Source organism: Sporisorium graminicola, chromosome SGRAM_1 (assembly GCF_005498985.1).
Source record: "Sporisorium graminicola strain CBS 10092 chromosome SGRAM_1, whole genome shotgun sequence".
Lineage (NCBI taxonomy): Eukaryota > Fungi > Basidiomycota > Ustilaginomycetes > Ustilaginales > Ustilaginaceae > Sporisorium > Sporisorium graminicola.
Window position 1 is genome coordinate 2,600,739 of NC_043719.1, and position 27,511 is coordinate 2,628,249.

The following is a 27,511-nucleotide window of genomic DNA, read 5'->3' on the forward strand; positions in this document are numbered from 1 at the left end:
TTCATGTGCGGCTCGAAATTGAAATTTTCCACAAAAATTTCCCCTCTGCCTGCCCACATTTTTTTTAGCTCACGTGATTCCAGTCCTAATTCCGAGACCCGAAAGGGTGGTTAAGTGGATCTAACATGCTGAAAGAGTGTCCCGCTTTTGCCAGTTGCTTCCGTCTTTTGTTTGCCGAGCTCTTGCCTCTCACGTTGCAGTAGTCTGATCGAGCAATTCAAGACTACCATGGTGACAAGGGGTAGCACGGTGACATGTTCACGTTGCACACCAGTTCCGACAACCTGCGTGCGCGTCTAACTTCGGGAACGGCAGCAGCTACGCATCGAGAAGGCGAGCAAGATGGACCCTTTGAGAGACCCTTCGCCTGAGACGACGGCCTCGAGGACCCCCTTGCATGCGTTCCTGTCAAGCAACTCTGTATTTGGAAGCAACGCAGCTTGTTTCTGTCGGGACCTTGGAAGCCTTTCCGTGGAGAGCCTGAAAAGGCAACATGACGCTAGTCGTAAGTGCACCGGGCCTCGTCGCCGCGACTCCGTGCCACAGGCTCGAGAGGGTCAAGAAAAGGCAGGGGTGAATGCCAACAAGCTAAATTTGGTACTCCGACACTGTCTGTTTCTCGCCGACTCCTTTGTCTCGCCTGCTTGTGATGCCAACTCGCGCCTACATTTCTTGCAACCCCTGCTCGACGCAGGGCTTCGGCTTGTTCCGTACGTCGGAGTTGGCACCGCTTTTCTTCTGTGTGATCGTCAGCGCTCTTTTGATCGCCGAAATCGTATGCACGACCGATTGCTTCTTCACAACGCGCTCCCTCGATTGGGCTTCCAACCAAGACCCGGTCAGACGGTATGTTGGAGCTTTCAGACTAGTCGAGCACGATCCACCAATTGTTCGCAGCCTGCCATTCGAGCGACGCGCTCAACGAGTCCGAGGCTCTTGGCTGCATAAGTCCACCAGTGCATTCTTGCACTGCTGTGCCTTTGCGGCTGGCTGCTGTCGAAATTCGATTTTAGGCAGCCGAGACGCGACATTGCAGGAGATCTGCAGAGCTGCTCGGCGGCGCCGTCGGCGGGCTTTGACGCGTGTGCCTGTAAATCCCTGTCGCAGTGTGCCCTCGCTTGTTGTTTTCGGTTGGACTTCTGCAATCACGTCTGTATTCCGCTGCGCGTGCGTGTCGATCTCTCCTTGCGTGTGCGTGTTCCCTTTGTTGTCTGAGTGTTGCTTTGCTCTTACAACCCACAAAGGGCAATTAGCATTGCCAAACAGCTTCTGCTGTGACCGGACGTCGTTAAGGTGCTGCTGCTGCTGCTGCTGCAGAGTGCCGCAAGCTTCTGCTTTTGCAACGCCAGCGGACACCCCTATTCACCTTCCACACTCACAGACGGATCCAAAGTTTCCCGCCGTCATGAATCGTTAGATCTGCTGCAAGCCCATCAACGTCGGCTCTCCGAACGCTACAGGTTGCTCCCCACAATCTCGTTCCTGTTGTTTGGACGTTTTCTCTTCCTCTCTTCCTCTTTTCCTCCTCTCCCCATCTAACAATTCTTCTCTACACTCCCTTCACCTACCCCCAACAACCACCCTCCCCCACTTTTCCTTTCTCCCACTATTGTCACTCTTTTGAACCACTACAACCTCCAGGCGCATTCTTTGGTCCCAGCATCGTCGACAACATTGCTCTCGTGGTCTTCTCACTTCGTCTAAGCCACACTCAAACGTAAGTTTCATCGGCAGGCACCGTCGATCAGAGGTCAGCGCTGGGGCGGTGTGGGTGCTAGGAGATTGGGGCTTATTCCGACATTCAACGGTGCAATCCAGCATGCATTGAAGCTCCAGGAAAGGGAAGAATAGTAGCGTACACGGCGTTCATAGGTCCAGCACAGATCTCGATTCTTGCTTCAGGTGGCTGGGTCTTGTGTACATCTTCTTGCCCTCAGAGGAGCAGCGAACGTGGCGCAACCGTCTTTCCAAACGCAGCGACGAAACGACATGATGCATCCATTGGTCACCACACTGCGCGCCGAGCGGGCTCTTTGTGTCTTGCTTGCGCCTTGAGGCAAGACATGCAACGCTCACAGGGTTTTTGTTCCTGGACTCTCTTTCGTCGAAGAGCGGGATCACATCGTGACATTCTGAGAGTTCAGCCGTGTATAAACGCCAAAGCGATGCAGCTGGTCGTGGACAGGGGGACTCAGTACTGACAAAGATCTTTCTACCACGACAACCTTCTTCGACATTGCACAGGCCGTTATAACACCTTCCTTTTCCTCATCAAGATGAAGTTCTTCTCTGCTGCTCTCATCGCGCTGGCCAGCATCTCCTCCGTCGTCGCCATGCCCAACCACGCCAAGCGTCAGTCTTCGTCGTCGTCGTCGAGCGCATCCACTGCCCCCTCTCCTCTCACTCCCAGCACGACCGCCGAAGGCTCGCCGCTGCTGATCCAGTGGGACCAAGCAACCAGCCAGGCCTGGAAGAGCATGGAGATCAAGCTCATGACGGGCTCGAACCAAAACATGACCGAGCTCTATACGGTGGCTGCGGGCGTCGATGGCACTTCGTCCGGAGCTGGCAAGCTTCTGTGGACTGCACCCAACGTCTCGCCCAACTCGGCCATCTACTTCTTCCAGTTCACGCACGGCGGCGAGGACCCGACCTGGACGACTCGCTTCGCCATTGCTGACACTACGGGAGCAGTGACTTCGCCGCCTTACGCCAAGCAGCCCGAAGGCCCCGCGATCCCCTGGGGTCTGGGCAAGATCGTCTCGGCTGCATCTTCGTCCAACCCATCATTGGCGTCTGCCTCCGCCTCGGCTACCAGCGCGTCCGCTTCGGCCTCTGCTTCATCTCTCAGCGCTAGCTCGTCTGCTTCGGCCAGCCGATTGAGTGCGTCGGCGCTGTCTACGAGCTCGAGTCCCAGCTCTTCAGAGACGTCGAGCAGCTCGTCGTCCGGCTCGAGTTCGAGCAGCCAGAGGTCTTCGGCCTCGACCACCGCTCGCGTGGGGTCGGCTGCCATGGTCGGCTGCGTCGTCGCTGCTCTCGCCGGTTCGCTGCTTGTTTGAGCGTTCCGGTGTGTTCCGGTGTGGCATGCGGGCAGTGGTCTGAGCTCTCAAGCTCTGATCCGCTCTGCGAACATTCATGCAAGAGCAATGTGAACGATGGCAATCGTTCGTATCACTCGTGTCTATCCTCTTTGGTCGATAATGATTTCATTTTGGCACTCTCATTCAGCAGTACACATTCAATCTGATACGGATCCACTTCTACAATTGCAAAGTGCTTTGTAATGATGCTGTTGTTCAAGGTGCTTCTCTTTCTTTCTGGTTTGTGTCCTGGCCTGACAGAAAGAGCTCGCCCATGTGGGTCGAAATTGTCGCGGCTGCGGTGGTGTAGTCGATGCGCCTGCTTGCTGGTCGCATGACAGTCAGCAACAGCCAGACACGTGGTCTGAAGCCTTTTGATCGATATTTGACGTCTGCGGCGGAGCTAGCCCTGGTCGAAGCACGGCATCGCAAAGGAAAGTGCTCGAAACCGTCTGTTCTGCTTGCAAGACCGACGTCGGATATAAGGGAGCCGATGGGCCTATTTTGCAGCTGGCCCCTCTTCAGCCTGGAGGCTGTCCAAGATTGATTGAGCGGAGTGTCTTGGCAATGCATCGTCGCCGTCGTGGTCGTCGTCCGAGCAGCATAAGCATGACATGCTACGAGTCTCCTGCTATGTCAGATTTGATGCAAGCTGGAGCATGTTCAAAGTCCTTCCAGCCTTGGCATATTCCGTCGCCGAACCTCGTAAACAGGCCAAAGGGTCCACGGAGGCAAAGCAGCTGGGCCGAAAATGGCGCGCGGAAATTCCGAATGGCCGGGCTGGGGTATATTTTGCTCTTGCGTTGCAGCCGTCTCTCAGTGAGCGAGCGAGCGAGCCTGGGCGGCTGATTCAGCAGCGCAAGGTCAGGCCGACTTCGGAAGCCAGCGTGTTGATCGACCAATAATGATCGCCAGCGAGGGTCCGTTTTGTCACTGCTTCTGACAACACACAGACAGAGACAGAGAGAGAGAGATGTACAACGCAGCAAACGACATCGGCAAAACTTCTCGTGTTAGAAATCCAACTCGTCTCAGCTCTTCCACCGAAACCAACTCAAAGAGAGGTTTGTGCACATTTCTGGTGTGAAACTTTTCTCGGCAAGGGCCAAGCCATCCAAAGCATCGCTGCGAGCTGGTGATTGGACCATTCGGTGCCGAAGAACGCACACAAGCACGCACGAACGATGTAGGCTTCCACCCTGCTTACCGCGGCAAAGGCGAGAGCTGGTACGTTGCTGGTTGCAGGCACAGTGATTCCGTCTTTGCGAGCAACGGAGAGCAGACAGCTTGTCTCGACCACGCGATTGGGTGGCCAGTGCTGAGCCTGGCTGGCCTTGCTGCTCGATTCTCATTTTGTAAGCTCTAACGCTGTTGCACCTTTTTGTTTTTTCTTCCCTTTTTTTTTTTTGTTTTGTTACGAGTGGTTGCTGCTGCTCTCTCTAGCACATGGACTTTGCGTAATTTCCCTATCTCTCTGGCTTTGTGCCTCAGTCAATGCGTGCTGGTCTGCGGCTGGTTCGGCCTTTGCTGTCCGATGAACAATTGTCGCTTTTTCGGTCAACTGCCCTGCCCCGCCCCGCCTCGCTTCTTTGTCTTTGCGTCTCTCTGTCCTTCTGCTTCGCTCGTCGCCATCCAGCATCCGGCCAGCCAGCCTGCCACTCAGCTTTGCGGCAACGTGCTCCTCCACCTCTTTCTCTCTCTGCTTTGCCATCCTCGTCTCGATTTCCCTTCCATCGAACCACCAATTCGACGCTCTTCGTGTTGGTCTCGACTTGCTCGTCATCTCCATCCGCACCACCACTATCTCCGTTCGCGGTCGAACGCAGCTTTTTTGAAGATCATCCAAATCTCATTTGCTAGCTGGCTTCAACACCCTGCGCCAAGACGAGCCTTTACGCCTATTTGTCGTGACGGTTGTGGTCGTCTTCTCCCTCCTCATCACTGCGGCAAGAATAGCAGAGCAAGACTCTCTTCATACCCTTGCTTCCCGTCGGACTGCGGAGGCAGTCAAACCTTAACTCGGTGCAAAACCCCGGACCCGCTCCCACGCGTCTTGGCACGTAGACCACGACAAGGTTCATCAGTCCCACCACCAATTCCGCGAGCCATCTTGCTAGGCAGTACCGTCATCGCGAGTCGTATCGGCAGCCGCTTAGCTCCTTTCGTTGCGCTTGTCAACCGCGGCTCAGTCTCGGTCTTTTGGCTGCATTTATAGCAGAAGATCGAGCATCCCACACGACACACCTTTCGAACATCCGCGAACTGACTGTTCTCGAAGATCTTCCCTCACGACAGCTTCAGTCTTCAGCAACACGCCGTCTTCGTCACATTTCACCTCCATCGGGTCATACTGCAGCTCGAATCGCCTTGCATCATCCATAGGCGCACGAGGTAATCCGCCTGAGATTGTCTTTTCCAAATATTAAAATCTCGTGTTCGCCGATCTCGTCGTTGCCGTCAGCTGCATCAGCACTGACGAACACTGACGACCTTCCTATCCTTTGCCGTCCAACATGCTCTCCTCAAAGCCCATGGACCCCATCGTCCAACATTCCGCGCAGCCAGACCAAGATCGAGACGGCGCCGACGTCGTTCATCTTGAGACTCAGACCAACAAGATGACCCTCCGCGAAGACTCCACTGCTCCAGGCTATCTCGCCATCCGGAGCAGCAAAGCCAACCACGACCCCGCATCCAACTCTTCCTCCGACCAGCCCACGCCTGTGCAGGATAAGCAGGCATATGCCGTTTCCTCTCCCTCCCAGATGGCCTCACCCATGTCTACCGTTGGGGTCGACGCCGCTTCAACCATTGTTTCGGGTCCCGTCGACGCCATCGAGGGCCCGAGCGCGTCTGCCGCCAAGATCCGCTTCGACAATCTCAAGAAGATGGGCTTGAGCGAGACTGCGGATCACTCCGGTGTTGCAACACCGATCGGAACTGGCGGCGCATTCGCTCACCTGCCCACCAATGACGCCACCTCGGCAACCGTCTCGCCCGTTACAAGTGGGTCTCAGGCTCAGTCACTCTCCGGTTTGAACAAGGTCATCAGCGGTGCCATGACCGGCACTTCGTTTCAGCCTGTCCAAGGCGCCGGTGCCAGCGGCCTTGCCTCTGCCCGCGGCGTCGACGCTTCCAATAGCAGCGACGCCGCCAGCACTCCTCCTCAGTTCATCTTCCCCAAGCTCGGCTCACGGCGCAACACGGAGCGTGGCGGCAGCAGCGGTGGACGCAAGCACAACGAAGGCAGCAGCGGTGCAGCTTCGCCTTCCGACAATGAAGGGCTCCCTAAGAAGAAGAAGGACAAAGAGCATTCCGGCCACCACAATCCGCTCACCGATCTGCGCAAATTCCTGCAGAACCACATCGGACACCACAACAGCGACTCGCGCAGCGACAGCAGTCGCTCCGGCATTGCAACTCCCAAGCGACACGGCAAGGACTCGCCGCCTCTGGGTGAGGACCACGCCCATTTGGCCAAAAAGTATGGAAAGTGGGGCAAAGTGCTGGGCTCCGGTGCTGGCGGTACGGTGCGTCTCATCAAGCGTTCCAAGGATCACACGGTCTTTGCCGTCAAGGAGTTCCGCCAGCGCAGACCCGGCGAGAACGAAAAGGAGTACATCAAAAAGGTCACGGCCGAGTTCTGCATCGGCAGCACGCTTCATCACATCAACATTATCGAGACCATCGACATCATCTCGGACCATGGCCACTACTACGAAGTCATGGAGTACGCTCCTTACGACCTGTTCAGCGTCGTGATGAGCGGCAAGATGTGCCGTCAAGAGATCTACTGCGTCTTCCGCCAGATCTGCGACGGTGTGGATTACCTTCACTCGATGGGACTCGCGCACCGCGACCTGAAACTCGACAATTGTGTCATGACTACGGGCAATGTGGTCAAGCTGATCGATTTCGGAACTGCCACCGTGTTCCACTCGCCGGGCAAGAGCAAGGTCGTCGCCACGGGTGTCGTGGGCTCGGATCCATATTTGGCGCCCGAGGTGCTGTCGCAGCAGACGTACGATCCCAGGCTGACAGATGTGTGGAGCTGCGCCATCATCTTCCTATGCATGATTCTGCGCCGATTCCCGTGGAAGCTGCCGGACATGAAGACGGACGCCAGTTTCCGGCTGTTTGTCAACTCACACCCCGAGCTATGTAAAGCTCCTGCCTCGGAACCCGCCAAGAGCAATGCGAACAGCGAGGGCCCCAGCAGACACAGCAGCACGCCTGCATCCAGTGTGATGGCAAGCCGTGTAACTTCGAGCGAGCACATCTCGGCCTTGCGCAAGAATCTTGGCATGTCGGCCATCGATCCGGTGACCAGCTCGGACGACAACAGCGCTGTTCCACAGATCCGGTCCGCGCACGAGGCCGGCTACATGACGCCACACTCGATTCACTCGAACCCACACTCGCCCTCGCTCAGCGATACGTTTGAGGGCAACAGGATGCTGGGAGGCGAGGACGGTAACAATGGCGTGGTTTCGAGCCCTGGCGCTGTGTCGCCTGTCGTTTCTTCTCCCACCTCTACGCTTGACGACATTGCGACAGCGGGAGAGGGGGGCAACGGTGGGGCGTTTGACGATGTGCGACCGCACCAGCACCGCAGCGACAGTGTCTCGGCGTCTTCGCAGACGACCTTCACCTCGGGTGCGGCCGACAGCATCTTCCGATTGCTGCCGCGAGAGACGCGTTCGGCACTTTCGCGCATGATGGCTGTCGAGCCGTCACTGCGTTGCACGTTGGGTGATCTTCTTCGTGGACGTCGATTCAGCGATACGGACAGCCCGCTCACGCGCACGCCGGTCATGTCGAGGAGCAACTCGACCGACATGCTGCGCTCGGCGATCGACGGTGCGCATGCACAGGCTCACGCCCACGACGGTGCTGTTTCGCCTCGCGGTGGCGCATTCGACGGCAGCATCAGCAGGGATGCCCACGCTGCGGGGTTGGGATCCATTGGGCTGTCCGAGTTCGAGGATGATGACGACAAAGGAGATGAGTGGTTGAAGAACATTCGCACGTGTGCGCACATTTTGAAGGACGGCAAGCCGGGCGAGCAGCCGGACCATCCTCATGTCAAGGTCATGAGCGAGGAGAGCAAGCGCAAGCATTCCCTGTTCCATCGCAAGGATTGAAGGGCGTTGTTGCCTGCGGAGAACAAGGAAGGACAGGTTCGATCGATTCATATGGAGGATTCAGCATCATACACATGCATTTGGCAGCACAGAAGCACACGCCGCGAGTCGAGTGGCTCTCTTGGTACTTGTACGAGGACTCGATGCTTGTCGTCTATATTTGGAAATCATACGTATCGTTTGGATTGCATTGAGGTTTGTGTGTAGAAATCGAATGGCGGCTACGGCCCCGTGTTCGGAGGCAGTGGCAAGCTTCCTGCTGAGGCCTCAGAATTGTGTCGGGGCGCGCTTTTATGTTGCTGCCTCATTTTGGCCTGCAGACGCATTCGCCTTGGTGCGCCTTGGTGCGCCTTGGTGCACATGACCAGCGGAGCTTTTGTTGGCAGATGCTCGCATCTTTCGACGCATGATCTCCGTGACGCCTGAGACGATGGTGATGGCGGGGATCCCACGAGCTCTTCTGGTTTCAAGTCCTATGCGGCTCACACATTCAATGCTAGCGTTACTTTGGTGGTGGCGTTCATTTACAATTTGGGGTCGTTCAGGTCCGATGTCCTGGGGAATGTACAAGGTGTTGAAGGGGATCGGGATCGTGACTGGTCATGACTGTTGCTCGGTGGAGGAGCTTGAGGCGTAAGGGGAAAGTGAGCAGGGGGTGGGATTTGTTGAGGAGTTTCCTGCCTAAGGCGGAGGCGTAGAATAGTCTTGAGGTCTCGGGTCGAGTCGTCGGTCGGTCTTGAAGCAGTTTGGGTTTTTAGAATCTCGAGTTTGTGATCTTGTGTGTCTTGAGTCGAGAATGCGTAGCGGAACGGGGCGGGGCAGCAGTGCGAATCTTGAGACTATCAACAAGGTCCTTGCGTGCACTGGAAGTCGGTGTGAGAAGCTTGATCATCGTGCCGAGCCAGTCTATTGAACATAGTGTACACCTCTTCTGCATCTGCAACTGAACCAAAACAAGAAAAGAAGCAACAAACGTCGTCAGTAGTATCTTACACATTGGTACAAGTCAATCCATACCGTGCTGTTGAAGCACGCCTTCTCAAATATTTACAACCCGCCTCTCTGCACCTCCTTCAATCCCCTCTCTCTCCTTGGCGAGCTCATGGCCGGACTTGCCGTGACACCGGCATACAGGCCAAGAGGCTGCGAGTGGCTGCGGGCCATGATTCCGGCGCGCGAACTCGTGTCGACCGACTTGCGTGTCATGACCGGCGTGCGGGGTCGATCGCTATCGAGCGGCTGTGCAGCTGCACCAAGAGGTGGAGAGTTGTAGCTGATGCTGGCTCGAGGTTGAGCTCGAGGAGGCGGGGTGAGGGGGTAGGGTTGTTGGGTTGGGTTGTGGCGCGTGGGTGGGGATGCCGGATAGGTGGTCGTTCCGGCGGCGGCTGCTGTGGAGTTCAGGTTGACGGGGAGCGAGGTGGATGCGTTGAGTGTTCGACCGATTGGATCGCGGTCTCGGTTGGTAGTGTCGGTGTTGGTAGTGCGACCAAGCATGACACCGCCAAACTCCTTCATGCTTTGCTTGAGCGCTGAGACAGTGGGACGCGCTTCAGTGGCTTCGTTGAGCTGGATCGCAGGTGCAGGCCGCACAGGATTTTCGCTCCGCGTCCTGTCCCGACTCGCAACGAGCTTTGCCAGCCACAACTCGCGTCTTCCCTCAGCTGCGGCGGTCGCCATCTCCTGTGCTTCGACCTCGCGCATCAGGGGCGGCGCCGGTGTCCTCGCTCGTCTCTGTGCCCTAGGCAGCGGCAGCATGCCCGAGTCGTCGCGTCGGTAGATATCCATCCCGTCGTCCGAAAGCGGCTTGTACCCCAACGCATCGACCAGTCGCTTGACCATTCGCATGGGTGCGCCTCTCGCTCTGTTCTGCCTCGTCGCTGCCGCTGCCTGGTAGCTGTTGCTTGTGGCTTCCTGAGACTGAGACAAGGATCGTCGATGTTGCAGCGCGCGCTTCTCACGCAGCTGTGCCCGGCGACCGTGTGCGCGCTCTGCATCTCCCTCGTCGAGCATTGTCAGCGAGCGAGCTCGTGCTTTCGCCCCGTACAGATACACGCAGAGGAGGATCAGAAGCACCACCAGCGCGACCGAGGCAAAGATGACCGCGAATGCACCAAACGACAGCTTTCCAGAGGCTTGGAACGAGACGAACGAAAGCACCGAGCAGACAGTGAAGAGCAACGAGACGACAGCAGTGGTGGCGGCCACGGCTGTCTCATCGAGCCACCTCTTGTCGCGTTGCGTGGTAACACTCTCGCCTGCATCGAGCCAGACCTCGCGTGCGTCGTCGCCCTCGCTAGGATTGTGCTCGTCATTGTGCTGATGAAGCCTCTCCCGCTCGGCACGACCGTGTCTACCGCACAGACCGCCTTTGAACCGACTTGCGCCAGCCGCCAACCTCCCTGCCGTTCGGCGCGAAAACGAAGTAAAGCGGTCGTCGTCCTCGTTCTGAAGCAGTGTGGGTGTTGATACCTCCTCCCTTGCCACTACATCTCTTAGCAGGACTCGTCGCGGTGGCGAATATCCGTCCATCACATACTGCAGCATCGAAACGCTCACCGCGATGAGCGATGCGGTGGCGAGGACGATGCTGAACGCCGTAAGGAACCACGTGGTCGCAAAGCTAGACGTCAATGCCAGAGTGTAGAGTGCAAAGGAGAAAACACCTGTAGCGAAGATGCCCGGGACGAGCAACGATTCCGTCTTCGCGCGCAGCGGACGACGAGTGTCGATGTGCCCCTTTTCGTCGAGATACAGCGGGCGGATCTTGGTCGCAAACCCGGTAGCATCATTTAGCGAACCTTTTCTCGAGTTGATGAGGTAGATGGCGATAATCCCGACAAGTAGCCCCGTTGCAGCCGAGACGGTGACTGCGAGCGCAGCGCTGGTGCTCGACAGTCCATGTACGCGAACAAAAACGGCCTGCAGGCCTCCGAACAAGAAAGCGTACATCCCAGCCAACACCGTAATGGCTAGCGTCAGCAGAATCAGCAACGGGTTGTGTCGCATCAGTCGAACGGGTCGCGCCAGGTCATCTGCCACTGCCTGGGTGATCTGGGTCTCGGCCTGAGGCTCAGGCGTCCACCCCTCACCCGTGCGTTTGACCTGCAGCGCGTGGCGGCGGAAGAGCACAAACGCCGCCGTTTCGCGCGTTACTACCCCATCGTACACGACCAGCACCCCCGCTACAATGCTCGTCAACCAGTATGTCCAAGGCCAGCTCAGAAGCTCGAGTACAAGCTTCGAGATCCAGGGTCCTGCCAGCTGCCCTCCCACCAGCACGAGAGCGATGGATCCCGCACCGAAAAGGCGTCCCTTTGAGGTGGCGAAGAGATCCAAGGTTGTGGCGAGCGAGAGGAAGATGAAAATACCCGAGAGCATGCCCAGGACGGACTGACAGGCGAGGATGGCGACCCAGTGTTGCATGAATCCTGCAATGACAGCGACTACAGCTACACCCACCAGAGCGATCAGCGTCGCCCGTTGGCGACCGTACCCTACGATGAAATTGGCAAAAAACAGTCCGCCACCTTGACTGCCGTTGTATGCAAGGGAGCCTAGCTGCAGTAGAATGGCAGTGGCTTCGGACGCCCTTTCGTCCGCAATGATGGCCGCGACAGTGTTGGAGTAGCCGGACGCGAGCGCTTGGAGCGCAAGAACGATGATCCAGTACAGAAGAAGCTGGCGCACTTTGGTCCATGCACTCCAGCGGTCTGCCCACGCAACAATGTCCGAGTCGGACGAGGCAGACGACATCTCATCATCGTCCTCGTTGTCGCCGTGGTGTCGTTCTCCGTCATCAAAGTCGCCATCGTCCTCGTAATCGGCTGGGTCGAAGTCGAACACTTCGCCTTCCTCGAGCTTTCGGCGCTTGAGCGATACTGAGCGCTTGATGTTGCCAAGCAGCACCTGCCTGGCATCGGCGTCCTGTGCATCGATCTGGTCGTTGTCCAGCCCGTCTTGGAGCGTCATCTGGCTGAGACGTCGGTCCTTGTGGCTGATGCTCATGCTGCGTTTGACCCGATCCGGACTCTGCTTCTGCTGCTGCTGCTGTTGCGACTTGGCAAGATCGATCTCGTCGTCGACATCGGCGGACCAAGGCTTGTGATCGGCAAGGAAATTTTTGCGCCTCTCTTGCTCCTGCTTCTCCTCGAGCAGTTCGTTGTACATACCGCGTGTGACGGGCCTACTGAGGGCAGACTCGCCAAACGCGACCTCGCCAAGCTTGTCGACATAGTTCCGGCCCAGTGCCTCTTCCACAGTAATGCTTCCAGCGCGGCCCTGACCATCCGCCAATGAGCCGGCGTCTGCATACTGTGCACCTGCACCAGCCGGGCCGTCTCGGATGGAAAAGGCGTTGAGCCCACCAGCAGCCACAAAGTCCTGGAACGCCTTGCGCCCCGCAGTCCCCTCGCCGAGCTGCAAGTTCATCGCACAGTCGAACCCGGCACGGAAGCACTGTCGACACGTTGGGTTGGCACCGTGCTGTCTCGAGCCCGGGCGTTGCTGCTGTTCGATATGCGAAGGGTTGCTGCGGAACGAAACGCGCGTGTCGCGTGTACGTGGACGACGCGCTTTACCCGCTTTGACGGACGAGATCGGGATGAAGCGGAACTCTGACCTTTCCGTGCTGTCTTTGAGCGCTCGATCGTCGTCGTCGTAGCCGTTGTTGGTGTAGGTATCGACGACGAACGGCACCCTCTTGTCGTAGGACAGATCGTAAGAGCTCTCGTGCTCGTCGATCTCGGTTCCGTCGTCGTCATGGTCGGTGGAACGGAGCACTTCCACATCTTCAGGCTCCTGCACTTCCTGCACGTCGCTTGGCGGCGCAACGGTTTCTCGAGCGGTACCGCGGATGGCTTTTGCGCTTGCAGACACACCACCTGGCTGCCTGAACACCGTGGCAGGGAACTCCTCACGAGTTGGAGAGTCGAACGCAGTGGTCGCGGAACCGATCGAGTCGCGTCGACTGCGCTGCGAGGCAGTGCTCTCACGGCGAACGACGGAGACTATCGGTGTCACACCTGCTGGCTCGGTCCTCTTCTCGCCTGCATTGCTGGAGTCTACTTCCGCAGGCGGAGCGAGAGAAGTTGACGCCACAGGCTGACGAGACGACCCGACCCCCTTTTCTTTCGCTTCAGCATCGAGCTGCTGCATCTGATAAAGGAAGAGCTTCTTGTTTGCCTCCTCCAGCATGCTCGGAGCGAGTTCGCCAAACGTGTTGCGACGTGGATCGTGCTGGAAACCTGTGGCTGCGACTTCGTTTCGCTTGCGAACGTCGGTATCGTCCGACTTGGCCTGCGTTGTGCCAGAAATACTCTTGCCGCTAGTATCCTGCTGGGTTTCGTTGTTCGTTTCGCGGCTCTTCTGAGCGGGAATGGTCTCAGGAAGCTGACGAGCTGCGTTCAGAGGTGAGGCACCGGTGGAAAGAGCAGGCCTGTCGAACTGAAGGGAATGTGGGATCTGCGGTGCTGCCGGAACCTCGACCGACGCAGAAAGCGGGGATGGGATCCTTTGATCGCTCCTCGATTCGCCCTGTGCACCGGCCTGAGGCACCTGCAGCACGTTCGACTGCTTTCGGGCTGCAGCAAGCGTCTGTGGTGTCGGCGAATAAATCGTCCTAGACGACCCGTCGTTCTTCGGCACGACCCTTGGATCGGCTTTAGAGAGCACGTGTCCACCCACGCTTGGCGGCTGCTCCTTGCCCGCAGACGTGCTTGCGTTTTCCGCGATGGCTGCTGGTCTCGGCAGGCTGATGCGCTTGAGGTTCTGAAAGTCCGTGCGAACAGTCGGAATCTGTGTGCCGTCGGGTAGAGCGATGGTATCGCCCGAGTAGCTGGTATCGTTCGAATTGGATCGGATGGGGGGCGCTGATAACTTGGACGGCGTCGCGGGAGCAAATGGAGCAGCGGAAGCTTTCATGCTGGCCACCTCTGCTTCGCTGACAGCCACAGGTTGGATCGCTTGTCGCTCCTGTGGCGCTGGCACGTTGGTGATTGCACCGACCCCAAACACCCTTGGATTCTGAACCGGAGCAAGGGTGGACGAGGAAGAAAACCTGGAGGGAAGAGTCAGGTGTACAGGCAGCAGCTGCGACTCGAGCTGAGCGTTGCGTTCTCTCATCGCAGCGATGCTGCTTGCTGTGGGTGTTGGTTCAGATTCGGTGCCCGAGGACCAAGCCGATGAGGTGGAATCCGCCTGGGGAGAAGCCACAGGCGCAGGCGCAACTTGTGCTGGTCTTGCCTTGCTGATGGACAACGGCATGGTCTGGAAGCCGCTGCGCTGCCCGAGCGGTGGCGTCGGTGGAATGTCCAACTCTGGCTGCCTGGCTTGGACTCGAGGCTGGCGATCGTTCCTCTGCCCCGATCCGAACGAGGAAGGATTGCGCGTGAGGAGGGGTGACTGCATCTCCTGACTAGCGCGACGCTGTAGCTGGGCGGTGGAAAGCTGCGAGTCGCTTGGTCCGTCATTGGACTGATGCGGGTTGGGAAACTCTCGTCGTTGTGGTTGTGCCCCAGTAAGCGGCTCGAAAACGTACGGCAGACTAGGTCTTCTGCTGATTTGCTTTGCATCCTGCTTCCTTCCAGTGACAGGGTCGAAGTTTCTCGGCAGCGCACGTGAGTACTCGTCCATCGATGCACCCCTGTTATGTGCCGCTACCTGGCTTGGTCCACCGATTCTGAGGGCTTGTGGCATCGTAGCTGCATTCCGCTTAGCCTGGGCTGACCTGGAGGCGGCTTCACCGGAAGAGCCTTCCGAGGTGACCTCTGGGATCCTCTGCAGCTGGCTCGAGCTTGCCACGGTACCAGCTACATGGCGGAGACTCTGCTGCTGAGGAGCAGGCTTGCGATGTACCTGATACGGGAAGGGAGCGGCAGTGAGCTGCGCCTCAGACTGGTACTGTCTGAGTGCCTGTTCAGCTGCAAGCTCTGCCTCGCGGACCTGCTCTTGCCGGACGGAGGAAGAGGCGACACTCTCGGCAGAGGGGTCTAGCGGAGCTGCAGGGGCTCGACCGGTGTCTCGCGAGGATTGGCCGGGAGCTCCGGATGCAGAGACGGAGGAGGAACGCTCTCTGCGTCTACTTGATCCGTGCATGGTCTCGGACTAGCTTCTGATGCCTGCAGAAGCTGTCCTTTTTTCGTTTGTTGCTGGGTATTGACAAGAGTGGTGAATGATGTTGATCTGGAAAGTTGTGCTGAATAGTAAAGTCGTTTAACAGTTCGCTGTCTAGTAATGGAAGATATGAAGTCCTAAGAGCATGAAGGTGCGTAGAGAAAGAAGTCGTTAAGGTTCGTAAGAATTAGAAGGTTGCTTTCAAAGCATGGGCGTCGTGCAAAGAGAAACACCGGTGCTGTTCGTTAGGTCGATGAAAGTCGTAAAAGAAGAAGGTAGGTAGAGGGTCGATCCAGTCGAAACCCTTTAAAGAAGAGGTAAAGTAGAAAGACGAACAGCGTCAGGACAAAGGAGGATAAGATCTGAGTCGTCCTGGAGTCTGAAAGGAGCTGAGTTGGAAGAAATGCTGAGGGTATGATAAGGCCGTTAAAGAAAGAGCTGTTCTGAAACCAGTCAGAAGCAACACTGAAACGTAAAGACTACTTGTGGTGCAAGTATAGTCGTAAAGTCGTAAAGAGCAAAGTCGTTCACCAGCCGTAGAAGTAGAGAGGAAGTAGAAAGATAAAGAGGCTGATGATATGCTTCCTCCGATAAAGAACAAAGAAAAGGAGGAAGACGGTTGATGAAGGTGGTGGTGGTGGAAGGCAAAGAGACAGGAAGGCAAGGGTACAAACGCCCAAGGCACACGCCGCATATATCAAGGCTGGATTCAGAAAGAGGATTCATCGCGCACTGTGAAGCTCCAAGTTTGCTGCTCTGTCCATCGCATCAGTCTGAGCGGCAGTGGTGCTCCGGGAGGGAAAAGGGGCAAGGGCAAGCAAGACCCGAGTAGCTGGATGAGGTTCATGTGCGTGCGCTAGGCGAATCGCACCGCAAAAGTGATGTGAATCATGATCTCATCTGGTAAGACCAAAGTGTTTGAGAGTCTCGGAACTGAAGAAGCGGGCAAGCCACAGTGATCAGATGAGGAGCTTCACACAAAGTGAGCTGCAGAGCACGGCATGGCGCAAAGACAAGGAGAGCTCCCAAGATTGTGCATCGCAGAGGCAGCAAGTTCACGCAAGGAACGACAAGGAAAGTGGAGAGCCGAGTGCGACATGTCTAGCAGTTGAGGTCGAAGGTCAAGGTAGATAGATGGTTGACAGAGACACGATCAGGCAGCAGGCAGCTCGAGCTAAAAGGGGCATGCAAAGCAGCAACGTCCCGTTATTCGACACATGTCAAAAACAGGACCAGAACTAAATAAATTCTCAAAATGCTGTTCACCGTCCAGTTGCTCCCTCCTCACTTCGCTTAGAGCACTACTTTCCCATTGGGCATTCGGCTGCTGCTACACATCGTCCACGAGGTCACTGCAGAACGAGCCGTGGAAAGTGGCTCAACAGTACCACCCAGCTGGCTCGCACTCCTCGTCGTTTGAGCAGCTGTCTCAAGAAGAGATCGGGATGAGGTGCATCGCTTACCAAACCCCAAATCGGGCGATACGCTGCCATGCGAGCGTAGGTGGAGGCAGGCTCGGAAGACGGAACAAAAAACACACACGCGCTTGAGCAGTCTTCGTGTCACTTTCTTCTTCTCCTTTGGCTCCATCCGGACCTCTCCAAATCAGGCACCTTCTTTCTCCTCGCTTCAAGTTCAAGACCCAGTGCTTCCGGACAGCATGCAAGACCGTACGTTACCGCCTACCAAGCGCCAACGCACGGTACAAGGCGACCGCGGCCCATCCCCTCCTCCTCCTCCTCCTTCTCCACCACAAGAAGATGCGCCAGCAGCGCCAATCGAAACACTCCCAGCACAACCAGACTCACCGCCGCCACCACCACCTCTCGACGCAACGCTGGATCAAGCTCAGAACACCGACATTGTTCCGCCTCCTCCACCATCCGTACCGCCTCCGCCGCCACCTGAGCAAGCGTACGAGCATGACGACGACGACGATGACGATGACGATGATGCAAACGTGCAAGACGCTGCCTATTGGACGCGTCTAGCGCAAGCTTCCTCTTCCTCTTCCACCTCGACCCTGCCATCGTCCTCCTCGGCAGTCTCTCACACGACATCCACCAACGGCGCAGCGGCAGGTAAGAAGGGCAAGTCCGCACTCTACCTCGACACAATTAACCGGGCAGTGCTCGATTTCGACTTTGAAAAGCTCTGTTCCATCTCGCTGTCCAACATCAATGTCTATGCGTGTCTCGTATGCGGGCGATACTTCCAGGGACGCGGGCGCAACTCGTACGCCTACCTGCACAGCATCGACGACTCGCACCACGTGTTCATGAACCTCTCAACGGCGCAGACGTACATTCTTCCGGACAACTATGCGGTGCCCGAAGAGAATCAGGCGGCTCTGCGAGACATTAAGTACCTTCTCAACCCGACCTTCACGCCGAGCACGATCCGGGCCATCGATGCCGGACCGGCGTACGACTTGGCCGGAGAGCAGTACTATCCTGGGTTTGTGGGGCTCAACAATGTGGGGAGCAACGACTACGTCAATGCGGTGGTGCAGGCGTTGGTGCACGTGCCTGCGATACGCGATTACTTCTTGTTGCAGCGGGAGAGGGAGGGAGAGGGGGAGAGGAGCGAGCTGGTGAAGCGCTTCGGTGCGTTGGTGAGGAAAATGTGGAATCCCAAGGCTTTCAAGGCGCAAGTTTCGCCGCACGAGTTCTTGCAGCAGGTCGTAGTAGTTTCGGCGAATCGATTCAGGATCACGCACCAGTCGGATCCGGTCGAGTTCCTGGGCTGGCTGTTGAATCGTCTTCATGCGGATCTTGCAACCGGGGGTAAGGGCGGCAAGAGGAAGAGAGGCGGTGTGGGAGCAGGCGGCGAGAGCGTCATCAGCAAATGCTTTCAGGGAGTGGTACAGGTCGAATCGCAACCGCTCGCATCTCGGTCGGAAGAGTCGGATCCATCGGCTTCGGCTGCTGCTGTAGCCGCTCAAGCAGAGTCCATGTTGAAAGCTCAAAACGGGCAGACGGACGAACAGGGCCGCCTCCGATTCGACCCTTCCTTGGGGGTCGACAAGCGAGACTCGCCCTTTTTCCTGCTCGCCATGGACCTCCCACCGCCACCGCCCGTGATGGGAGGCGAGGAGGGCGACACTCTCGTCCCGCAAGTGACCATCGGCCAGCTCCTCGCAAAGTACGACGGACAAAGTCTGCACGCTTCCAACGCCAAACTCACGCGCTACGCCCTTCGTCGTCTCCCACCCTTTCTCATCGTCCACTTCCGTCGGTTCACCAAAAACAGCCTGGGCCAGGAAGAACGCAACCCCACCCTGGTCAACTTCCCCATCAAAGGTCTCGACGTAACCAGACACGCCCCCCTTCTCGAATCCGCCCAGAAGCCGCCGCAAGATGCAAATCTGTCGGAAGTCTACGACCTCGTCGCGAATGTCGTCTATGACGCTGTGCCCGGCACGGTGCGACAAGGTGCAAGCTGGAAGTGTCAGGTCCACACCAATGCTAAAACAGCGAAGGAGGGCGAAATGTGGTTCGCCATCCAAGACTTACTCGTCGAACAGGTGAACCGACAGATGATCTTCTTGGGTGAAAGCTATCTGCAGATCTGGGCGAAGCGGACTTCCTAAGAGACGGTTCACACTCACCCTCGATCGAGATTTCCATCGCGAATCGCACTTTGATCGCCAAGGTTGCGACAAACGGATAGCAAGGCGTGTGACACGACGAATAGCATTGAAAAATGAACATGAGAGTTGAAGCTGAAAGACAATACAATGACAAGAGACTGTTGAAGTGAATCGATGGGGATATACTGGGAAACTGAGATCTGACAAAAGGAAAAAAGGGCGATCGTTGAAGGAGGACCCGGTGGTAGCGATGTGTTGGAATCGTTGACCACTTTGTGAAAATGAGCACCTAGAGCTCGATGGCGACAAGCACGAGACCATTCTGGAGCTGCAAACCCGAGATAGGGTCCATGTTCGACAGCCTGCTCTCCCCGCCTTGCAGCTCTTCCGCCTCTGTGGCAGCGGCGACAAGCGCACCGCCCACGTAGCAAAGACCATGGAGCACAGTCGCAAAATCACGCATGGCCTTGCTGAGACAGACCATAACGGAGTCGCAACCGAGCTTCTCGCTGGCGGCATCGAGCACCGCCAAGACTTGCTCCCTCAGCAGCGAGGCATCGACGACAGGTGGCATGCTAACGTAGAGCGTGCGCTGCGTGTCGGCCGAGCTGTCGCTGCTGCTGGCGGATGTGGGGGAGCTCGAAGCCTGGTGGGAACCGAGTGCGCTCGACTTGATAACGGCACCGCTCCAGCCAGGGCTGACAAGTTCGACGCCAGCATCTTCCACAGCCAAATTCTGGGGCACATTTGCAAAGATACGGTGCAAAAAGGTGTGTGCGGACTTTTGCGCGTGATGACGAACGTCATTGTCCGGACTGATTTCGGGCGTGGCGGGCATGAGCTCGACGGAAAGGGCGTTTCTATGCGTGGAGATGGCCGAGTCGTTCGGTTGCGACTTGGAACGGTTCGCATCCGCGTGAAGGAGGAGCGACTGTGCTGCTTGGGTGAGCTGATCAAGGGTAGCCTGAGAGGCGTCGTCCGAAAAGTCAGATTCAGCATCGCTCTCCAACTCGCTGTCGCAAGGAGTCTGGCCAGTGTAGATAGCGTCGCTTGAGACATCTGCGACGTGGACCGGAGCAAGCGAAGAGCGACTCGAGCTGAGTGGGTGTCGCTCGTGCAGATCAGAGTTTCGAGGCGGGGATGGGCACTGCGGCTGCGACAGCGCTCGTGGCTCGACAAATGTGGGGAGACGCACAGGTGCAAGGCCGGGTGAGTGCGGCGGGGTATCGGGGGGAGAGTCCGGAAGGTGCGCCGTGTTGGCGTGGCGACGCGGGCCGTGGGAAGAGGCGGTGACTCCCGCAGCAGCATGAGCTGCACGGAAGATGTCAACAGCGACAGCCGGAGCTGGCACACCGCTGCTGTAAGGCCTATCCCAACCAGACGGGTGGTTCGAGGTGGTAGGCTGGTGGTTGTTGTGCTGCGGATTCGTCGACGGACGAGACATGGCAGATATGGCGATCACGGCGTCGGGGCGAGGCGAGGTACCATGGGAGGAAGAAAAGACGGAAGACGTAGAAGCTTGCTGCGAAGCGACCCCTCTCACAGGTGCACTTCGACCTGGATTCTGCAAGTTAGAGTTGTTGTATCCAGGCATTTCTGCTTTAAGGACGTCAGGACCACCACTTGACCACGGTGCTCAACGTGGTGGACTGCTGCTGGCTCCGAGGCGAGCCAGCAGCGGGGTGAACAGTCGTGTTGTTGATGCGCGAGTATGGGACCCCATCGGTGCCAGCACCTGCGCGGAAGGAGCTGACGGGGGATAGACTGGGTTGATCGAGATTATTGGTAGTCATTGTTATGATGCGTGGGCGAACAGCTTGGCGATGTGTGGGGAGAGGAGGAGTCGTAGGAACGGTAGACTGATAGGCAATGAGAATGTCGTCGGTGCTCGAGAATGAGGCAGGTCAAAGGTAATGGGTGTGAGTATGGACGTGGATGTGGGAGAACGAAAAGACGTTCAAGCGGACGACGACGAGTCAAGATAGCCAACCAGCCACAGCGAGTCGGCAGCCATGTGTGGCACTGTTTGCCGGTTGCGCTCTCTCACAAACGACCCTTCTGGAGATACGCTCAGCGGAAATGGAATTGCGTCAAATCCGCCTGCGCCTCACCACCGCGAACCCTTTTTTTGCCAAGCTTAGCCAGTGAATTTCAAGAGAAATCCGCCGAAAATCTGGGAACTCGTTCCGACAGAAACGTTTGACTGGTCTGCTGCCTCGAATTCATTCCCTATCTTAATTTTTGAGTCTTTTTCTACCTTTTTCCTTTTCTCCTGTTGAACAGCTGACCGTCCGACAGTTGAAAAAGGTTCTTAACGAGGCCGCTTACCGAATGGCGTCATTTGTGGGGAGCCCTTTTTTCGGACGGAAGAGAGAGTAAAACAGTCGAATGTCAGATTCTGTCGTTCAGGGTCCAACTCTTCCTCCACCTCGACCATCTTTCTTTGCATCCAGACGGTCGCACACCATCCATGCCTTGACGCCACATCAACTTCGGAGATCGATGCCGTTGCGCAAAGAGCCCTCAACGCCTCGCTCAGCTGCCTTCGATTCTCGCCTCAGCCCGAACAACAATGCGAACTCAGCTGCGCTGGCACCATTGATCCCGTTCAGACCCGGTCAGACGTCGTTGCGCAACCAGGCCATTCTCACCGAAGACGAGTACACTTCGGCGCTATCTTCGATCATCAAGCGCAATTTCTTCCCTGGGCTGGATCGGATCACTGCCGAGAATGAGTATCTGGCTGCGGTGGAGTCGGAGGAGCCAGCGCGCGTTCGAGCTGCGTTGGACCGCTTGTTGCAGCTTGACCGGCGAGGTGCGGCATCGCAGTCGAGGGTAAAGCGGGCACGCAAAGGAGAGTCGAACACTACGCCAGCAGTGATCAGTGAAAGGGGCGAGTGGGACGATACACCGATCGCGTCTGGCTCTTCCTCGAGGATATTCAACCCGACATTCACTCCTGCTGCTTCCACACCCGGGTTGAGCCATGTCGACCAGGCAGAGGACCAAGACATCTCCTCAGGCATCGAGCCAGATCTCAATCTCTCCCTGGCAGGGTTTCAAGGGCGGTATACATCTGAAGACAACGCAAGCTTCTCACAGCTGCTCGATCGCGATAACCAAACACGCAAACGCAAGCACGCCCACCTCTTTGCACGCGAACGAGCCTCCGAGCAGCGCCGGAAACAAATCATCCAAGCAGAGGAACACGATGCACAAAAGGGGAAGCAGCTCGCTATCGACGCCAACCCGGACCATCCAAAGCTGCTCGAGCAGGCGAAACCTTCCCTCCTCATAGAAGCAAGCGAAGCAAAGAAACCCGAGCACAATTTAGCGCCGCCTAAAAGCGGAAAAGACGCGATGGACGACCTCATACTCGTCTCCGAACCACGCCACGACGATCGACAAGCACCCACCGCTCTCAATCGATGGAAATACACTGCACGCAACCCTCTCATGTACGGCGCCGATGCCAACGAGTCTTATCTGCACGCACGTCCCGCTCCACTCACGCCTACCACGGATCAGCCCAAGCCGACGACCAACTTTGCCGCGCTCCGGCTGCCCTCCGAATCCGATGGTCTCGCAGAGACCGAGGAGAGCGAAGCCGGCTGGTCGCCGAGCAGTTCGCGTGTCGATGAGGCTATTCGGCGGGGACGAGCCGGGTCGTTTGCGTCTTCGATCGGCTCCAAAGGCGCTGCTTTGGAAGAGACGCCGAAAGTCAATGGGTACGGGTTTGTCACACCGTACTCGACGCCCCAGCACAGTGTCTCGCATGCAGAGGACGCGCACCTGCGTATCTACAACGCGATAAAGGCTAAGCACCTTGCCGAGCCGCTTTTGTCAACGAGTACGCCTGCGGGCAGTGGATTCCAATTACCACAGTTGGGCAGACGCGAGGAGCTGGCTCAGAAGCTCGCCTCGACCGCCTCGCCGGCAGCGGGAGCAGCGACGCCGTACGGCAAAGCGAGCAAAGCCAAGTATGCCGGTTTGACGGGGCTGAGGGCGAGAGCGTTTGCTAGTCCGCAACGTAGCACGAGTAGCAAAGTCGGCGGATTGACGCCAGCTGCAAGGGCGTTGTTAGATAGGAGCACGAGGGGGATCACCCCGACGACGGAGCGTCGAGACTTGACCACTCCGGCAGCAACGCGGCGTGAAAACGAGAAGAGGATCGCAGATCGAAGCTGGACACCGACCCCTCGACGAATGCCTTGAAAGGCAGTCTCATATGTACTCAATATTGATACCAATTTAATTTAAACGTTCTGGCATTTCAGAAAGAATAGAGAAGACACAACACAACTAGGCCTCGTTAGGACGAATGACGACCTTGACGCCGCTCACGCCGTCCTTGTTAGCTTTAAGCGCTTGCTCGATGTTCTTCAACCCTCCTTCGATCAAGTGCACCCTGTTGAGGGAGATCTTGCCCGTTGCGATGTAGCCGTTCTCACCGCCGAGATGGGACGCCAAGGGTTCCGAGACGTAGCGGTATTCGGGCGCACTGCCAAAACTTCTAATCGAGATCACCTCTACCTTTGGTTTACCCTGTACCTCAGACTGCGCGGAGGCCTTTTCGTCAGCGGGAAGGACGAGGATCGCTTTGCCGCCTTGGAGGGACTGGAGGATTTCGACGGCGAGGAGCTGAGTGGAAGGAGAGGCGATCGAATCGTATACCCAGTCCGCAGGGGAGTTGGCAGGGATGTGAGAGGTGAAGTCTGAAGCCGAGGTGGCGACGGAGCGGTCAAGGACGATGTCGGCGCCGAGGGCTTTGAGGTAATCGAAGTGCGAAGGGCTGGAGGAGGTGATAATGTGGTCGAACCCTGAGAGTTTTGCGAATTGAATGACGTATTGGCCGACGGAAGACGAGCCGCCGAGGATGATGGCGGTCTTGCCCTTGCCTGCAGACGTGCCGTCCTTGTCCCACGGAGCGGCGAGCGAGAGACCCGTGTTGTGGTACAGACCAGTCGCGACAGCGAAGCCTCCGCCCCAGAAGGTGGCGGCCTGCTCATCCGACACGTTCTTGGGCGTCTTGGCAGCCAGCTTTGCCGGGACCTTGGCGTACTGTTGGAATGTCGACGAGTCGTAGTTGCCAGCGGTGCCCTGGAAGGACACGCGCTCGCCGACTGCGTGCGTGGTCACCGACGAGCCGACTGCGATGACTTCACCAGCTGCCTCGACGCCGAGCACGGCGGGAAACTCGGTGAGGAGAAAGCGGTAGTCGCGGATCTTCCAGTCAACAGGGTTGATTGCGGTAGCCGTCACTTTGACCGCGATCTCGTCGGGTGCAAGTGGAGCGAGCGAGCGGTCGGCCACCGTATGCTGGGCCCCAGCCTCGGGGAGCACGGCAGCTTTAAATGAGGATGGAAGTGCCATGTTGTCTCGTTGCTGAATGGTCAGAGCTGAAGGAAGCTGCTGTATGTTGTTGGGAGATGTAACGAAGCTCGACTTTTGAGAAATGACGTTGGTTTTATAGCTCTACTTGCCTTGACCGCTCTTCGACAGAGACGGTGGCATTGTCGCCGTTCAATCATGAACGTTTCCCAAGGGACAAAAATTATCGTCACATTGACGACACGAATTGCCCGTAGCAGCTCTGCTCGGCGATGAAACAAACCCTTGCAAAGGTGACACAATGGGCTGTGCTCCTGTCGAGCGCGCTCCAATGTGGCAATGTGTACACCAGCTTGGTAGCATTACGTGCTCCCTCGAGTGAAGGGAGAGACACCCCTGCTGGAACTATACCGTCCTTCTTTTGGACACTGGCATACTGTACGTCCATGACTGCCGCCATAATCTCGCCTCCGGACTCAAAAAGAATGCTCCAGAAACAAGGCTGCTGTCACAGTTCGACACCGAATATTCGGAAAGCCATTCGTTCCCGTTACATTTCGAATGCTGTGCCTGCAAAATCGTTCAAATTCATACAGAAATTATTCTGCAAGGTCTTGCTTCGAACGCACCTCTCGTCTCGCTTCCTATCAGGCTATCTTTCAGGCTGCTCGCGTGCGACCAAAACCGGATGCTCCGCCTCCTCCGCGGCTTGTCCTTCTGTCCATAAAACAACTCGTCAACGATGTCGCCATGCCCGTGTTCATCTGACCATCCTTAGCTCCGCTGTGCTGCTGTCTGTCGACGCTCCCACTCGGCAAAAGCCCTTCGATAACCTGATTTGGCACACGTCAACGGGTGCTTTTTGCGTCAGCCTCTTTGAGCGCTGCACACAAGTCGTCTGTGAGTGCTAACAGCAAGCGCTTCTCACTCACCTACGGCGTTAAGTCGAGGCCCATGCTCATTGGTCGCGCGATGCGTGTTGAGATCTGGCACCGGAATGCAAGTCATACAAGGTAGAGAGACCAGAGGTGGAAACATGGTATCAGAGGAGATCGACGACGGGGGGGCATCGCCACACGTCAGTCTGCATAGACTACTTACGATTCAGCGTGCCGTATGCCTTGTCGCAGCCATCGTAATCGCATCGATACTTGCGTTCCACGTCTTCCGACTTCCGACGTCTTCGGATTCGCCGAATGCCCACGCTGCTCGATTGGCTACTCTGTTCATCGTTGCCATGACTATCCATAGTATGCTGTCCGGAGAGCGCCTGCGTCGCCGAAGCAAACTGCCCATTCGGTGCCCGGTACCATACACGTTTCTTTGATCCGATACATCCCTCCTCAATTCGACCGCCTCCCAGGTTCGCCCCCGCAACTTCGTTGCTGGAACTCGATTTCAGCCCTTCGCCAAAAAACCCCAAGTTCCCAGCGGGGCCGAAGCTTGACTCGAATGGCACGCTACGCTGATGGGTGTCCTGAGCGGACGCTGAAGCTGATGCTCTGCCTCCCACCAAGAAAGCCGGGCCTGGCAGAGATTCCTCCTCGCTTCGACTTAGCCATGCATCGTTTGACGTCAAGGTCGAGCCTGGCAGCGACCGACTCAACCCTAGGGCGCTCGTCGTTCCGCTTGTCGCCAAGCTGTCGTGTCCACCGTTGGTAAACAAGTCCCGCGATTCAATTCCAAAGAGTGGCAGAGGGCGGTCACGAGAAAAGCCCCACGTTGGATTGCTCGCCGGGTCGCTCAGAGCTTGGCGCTCATGAGCCTCGTGATGCATCGAAACATCGACAAATTGAAGTCGCAGCGTGTCTTCCTGGTCTTGCAGACACGAAACTGTGCGCTGCGAGCATGCTTGTCCGTAGGGTCCGCTCCCGTGGCCCCCGTACTCACCCGTGTTTGGACTGAAAGGTGTCCCTGCAGGCGCCGTAGCCAAAGGTTCGGCGGGAAGTAACTGTCTTGCAGTAGCATGGCGCTGGAATTCCTGCCCATGAGGATGAACAACTGCTCCATAACATTCGACCACCGTGGAACCGAAAGGGTCCATAGAGTTCCACTCTTCGCCACGGTGAATTGAATCTGTGGGCCGTGACAAGCCAAAGCAACCATTAATTGAGGAGGGACAGACTGGCACAGGGCCGTCCGCTGCGGCATCGTAGAAGTGAGCATTCAGAGACCTGGGGTCGAAAGGCGGGGCGAGGCTTGCTGCCAGATCTGTTCCAAACGGGACATCCAGATTGTGCAGAGTCTGCGTTTGGTAGGCTTCTGCAGCGTGATCGTAGTCGAGAGTTGTTGAGGGAGTGATCAGCGCGAGTCAGGCTTGGATCAGCGCGCACGTCGCGTCAGAGCATAAATCTTACCTGCACCGTACTGCAGCATATCGACATGCGCTCCTCTATGGCTCGGATGATGGCCACCTGTGCTGACATCTGTGAACACGAAGAGTTCTTCCTCGCCTATTGTTGTCGCATCGGGGAACCCATATTTTCCGAGAGAGATTTGCGATCCGGTCCACTCGTCAGCGCACAGTGCGTCCAAGTTCGAGCTCGTGATAGCAGTTGTGTTTGATGCAGTATCCAACCTTCCGAATTGTGTCAAGCTCGAGGAGCGATTCGGTGTTGTCGAGCTCAAAAGTACCGACAAACTGCCCGCTGCATCGCTCAGCCTCTCACCCCCTGGCCACAGAGCGGGGTCTCGATCCATGGAGAGAGATGGGGAAAGGTGTTCGCTCGATTCTTCCAGATGACTTGGGCCCGTGAATGGATTCAGCTAGATTTTGATGCCATCACTGCCGTCGTCGACAATGATGGATGCCAGAGGAAGCGGAAGCTGAAGTGAAAAGAGCTGAACTCTTAGACCGAGCCGACATTATATCCTGCCTCCCGTTTCGGCGGTTGTACTTTTCTTTGAACCGAGCAGACTCTGTCAGTTTCCGGCCCCGGTCGGACACCCATCGTTGAGACGTCTTCGTACGAACTAGGCACGTTCGTTGTTGGGCCGACTCCTTCTTGTTGCGGCCGTCCACATCAGGCCCTAAATCTGCCGCTCTATTCCGCCGTCCGATTACGCCCTGGCCGCAGTAGCGAACAGGTTTCTTTGGCGAGCCAGTCATTGTGCGGTGAGAAGGTGTCGTTGCTCCGAGTAGTCACATCGCGATCTGAAGTCCACTTGAGAAAGGGTCGAGGCTACCTTTGGCTGTGTGACTCCATCGTGAGGATTGCAAGACCATAGCCATGGGCGGGCGCCAGAGACCACAT

The 27,511-nt window shown here is 57.0% G+C and overlaps 8 protein-coding genes across 8 annotated transcripts; 4 read left to right on the plus strand and 4 right to left on the minus strand.

Moving 5' to 3' along the window:
* Positions 1–2,276: 2,276 nt before the first annotated feature.
* On the plus strand, positions 2,277–3,059 carry EX895_000925 (uncharacterized protein; the record flags this gene model as incomplete). Its single annotated transcript, XM_029881526.1, has 1 exon — positions 2,277–3,059. The coding sequence occupies one exon, from the start codon at positions 2,277–2,279 to the stop codon at positions 3,057–3,059; it is 783 nt and encodes a 260-aa protein (XP_029742912.1).
* Positions 3,060–5,593: 2,534 nt separating this feature from the next.
* On the plus strand, positions 5,594–8,224 carry EX895_000926 (uncharacterized protein; the record flags this gene model as incomplete). The annotated part of the gene is made up of 1 exon (XM_029881527.1): positions 5,594–8,224. One exon carries the CDS (start codon positions 5,594–5,596, stop codon positions 8,222–8,224), a length of 2,631 nt encoding a protein of 876 aa, XP_029742913.1.
* A 1,047-nt stretch (positions 8,225–9,271) lies between these two features.
* On the minus strand, positions 9,272–15,316 carry EX895_000927 (uncharacterized protein; the record flags this gene model as incomplete). The annotated part of the gene is made up of 1 exon (XM_029881528.1): positions 9,272–15,316. The coding sequence occupies one exon, from the start codon at positions 15,314–15,316 to the stop codon at positions 9,272–9,274; it is 6,045 nt and encodes a 2,014-aa protein (XP_029742914.1).
* Positions 15,317–16,994: 1,678 nt separating this feature from the next.
* Positions 16,995–18,926, plus strand: EX895_000928 (uncharacterized protein; the record flags this gene model as incomplete). The annotated part of the gene is made up of 1 exon (XM_029881529.1): positions 16,995–18,926. One exon carries the CDS (start codon positions 16,995–16,997, stop codon positions 18,924–18,926), a length of 1,932 nt encoding a protein of 643 aa, XP_029742915.1.
* A 289-nt stretch (positions 18,927–19,215) lies between these two features.
* EX895_000929 (uncharacterized protein) lies at positions 19,216–20,520 on the minus strand (the record flags this gene model as incomplete). Its single annotated transcript, XM_029881530.1, has 1 exon — positions 19,216–20,520. One exon carries the CDS (start codon positions 20,518–20,520, stop codon positions 19,216–19,218), a length of 1,305 nt encoding a protein of 434 aa, XP_029742916.1.
* Positions 20,521–21,428: 908 nt separating this feature from the next.
* On the plus strand, positions 21,429–23,141 carry EX895_000930 (uncharacterized protein; the record flags this gene model as incomplete). Its single annotated transcript, XM_029881531.1, has 1 exon — positions 21,429–23,141. One exon carries the CDS (start codon positions 21,429–21,431, stop codon positions 23,139–23,141), a length of 1,713 nt encoding a protein of 570 aa, XP_029742917.1.
* An 87-nt stretch (positions 23,142–23,228) lies between these two features.
* On the minus strand, positions 23,229–24,299 carry EX895_000931 (uncharacterized protein; the record flags this gene model as incomplete). Its single annotated transcript, XM_029881532.1, has 1 exon — positions 23,229–24,299. One exon carries the CDS (start codon positions 24,297–24,299, stop codon positions 23,229–23,231), a length of 1,071 nt encoding a protein of 356 aa, XP_029742918.1.
* A 732-nt stretch (positions 24,300–25,031) lies between these two features.
* On the minus strand, positions 25,032–26,633 carry EX895_000932 (uncharacterized protein; the record flags this gene model as incomplete). The annotated part of the gene is made up of 4 exons (XM_029881533.1): positions 25,032–25,090; positions 25,190–25,243; positions 25,359–26,519; positions 26,615–26,633. The coding sequence occupies 4 exons, from the start codon at positions 26,631–26,633 to the stop codon at positions 25,032–25,034; spliced, it is 1,293 nt and encodes a 430-aa protein (XP_029742919.1).
* Positions 26,634–27,511: the final 878 nt, after the last annotated feature.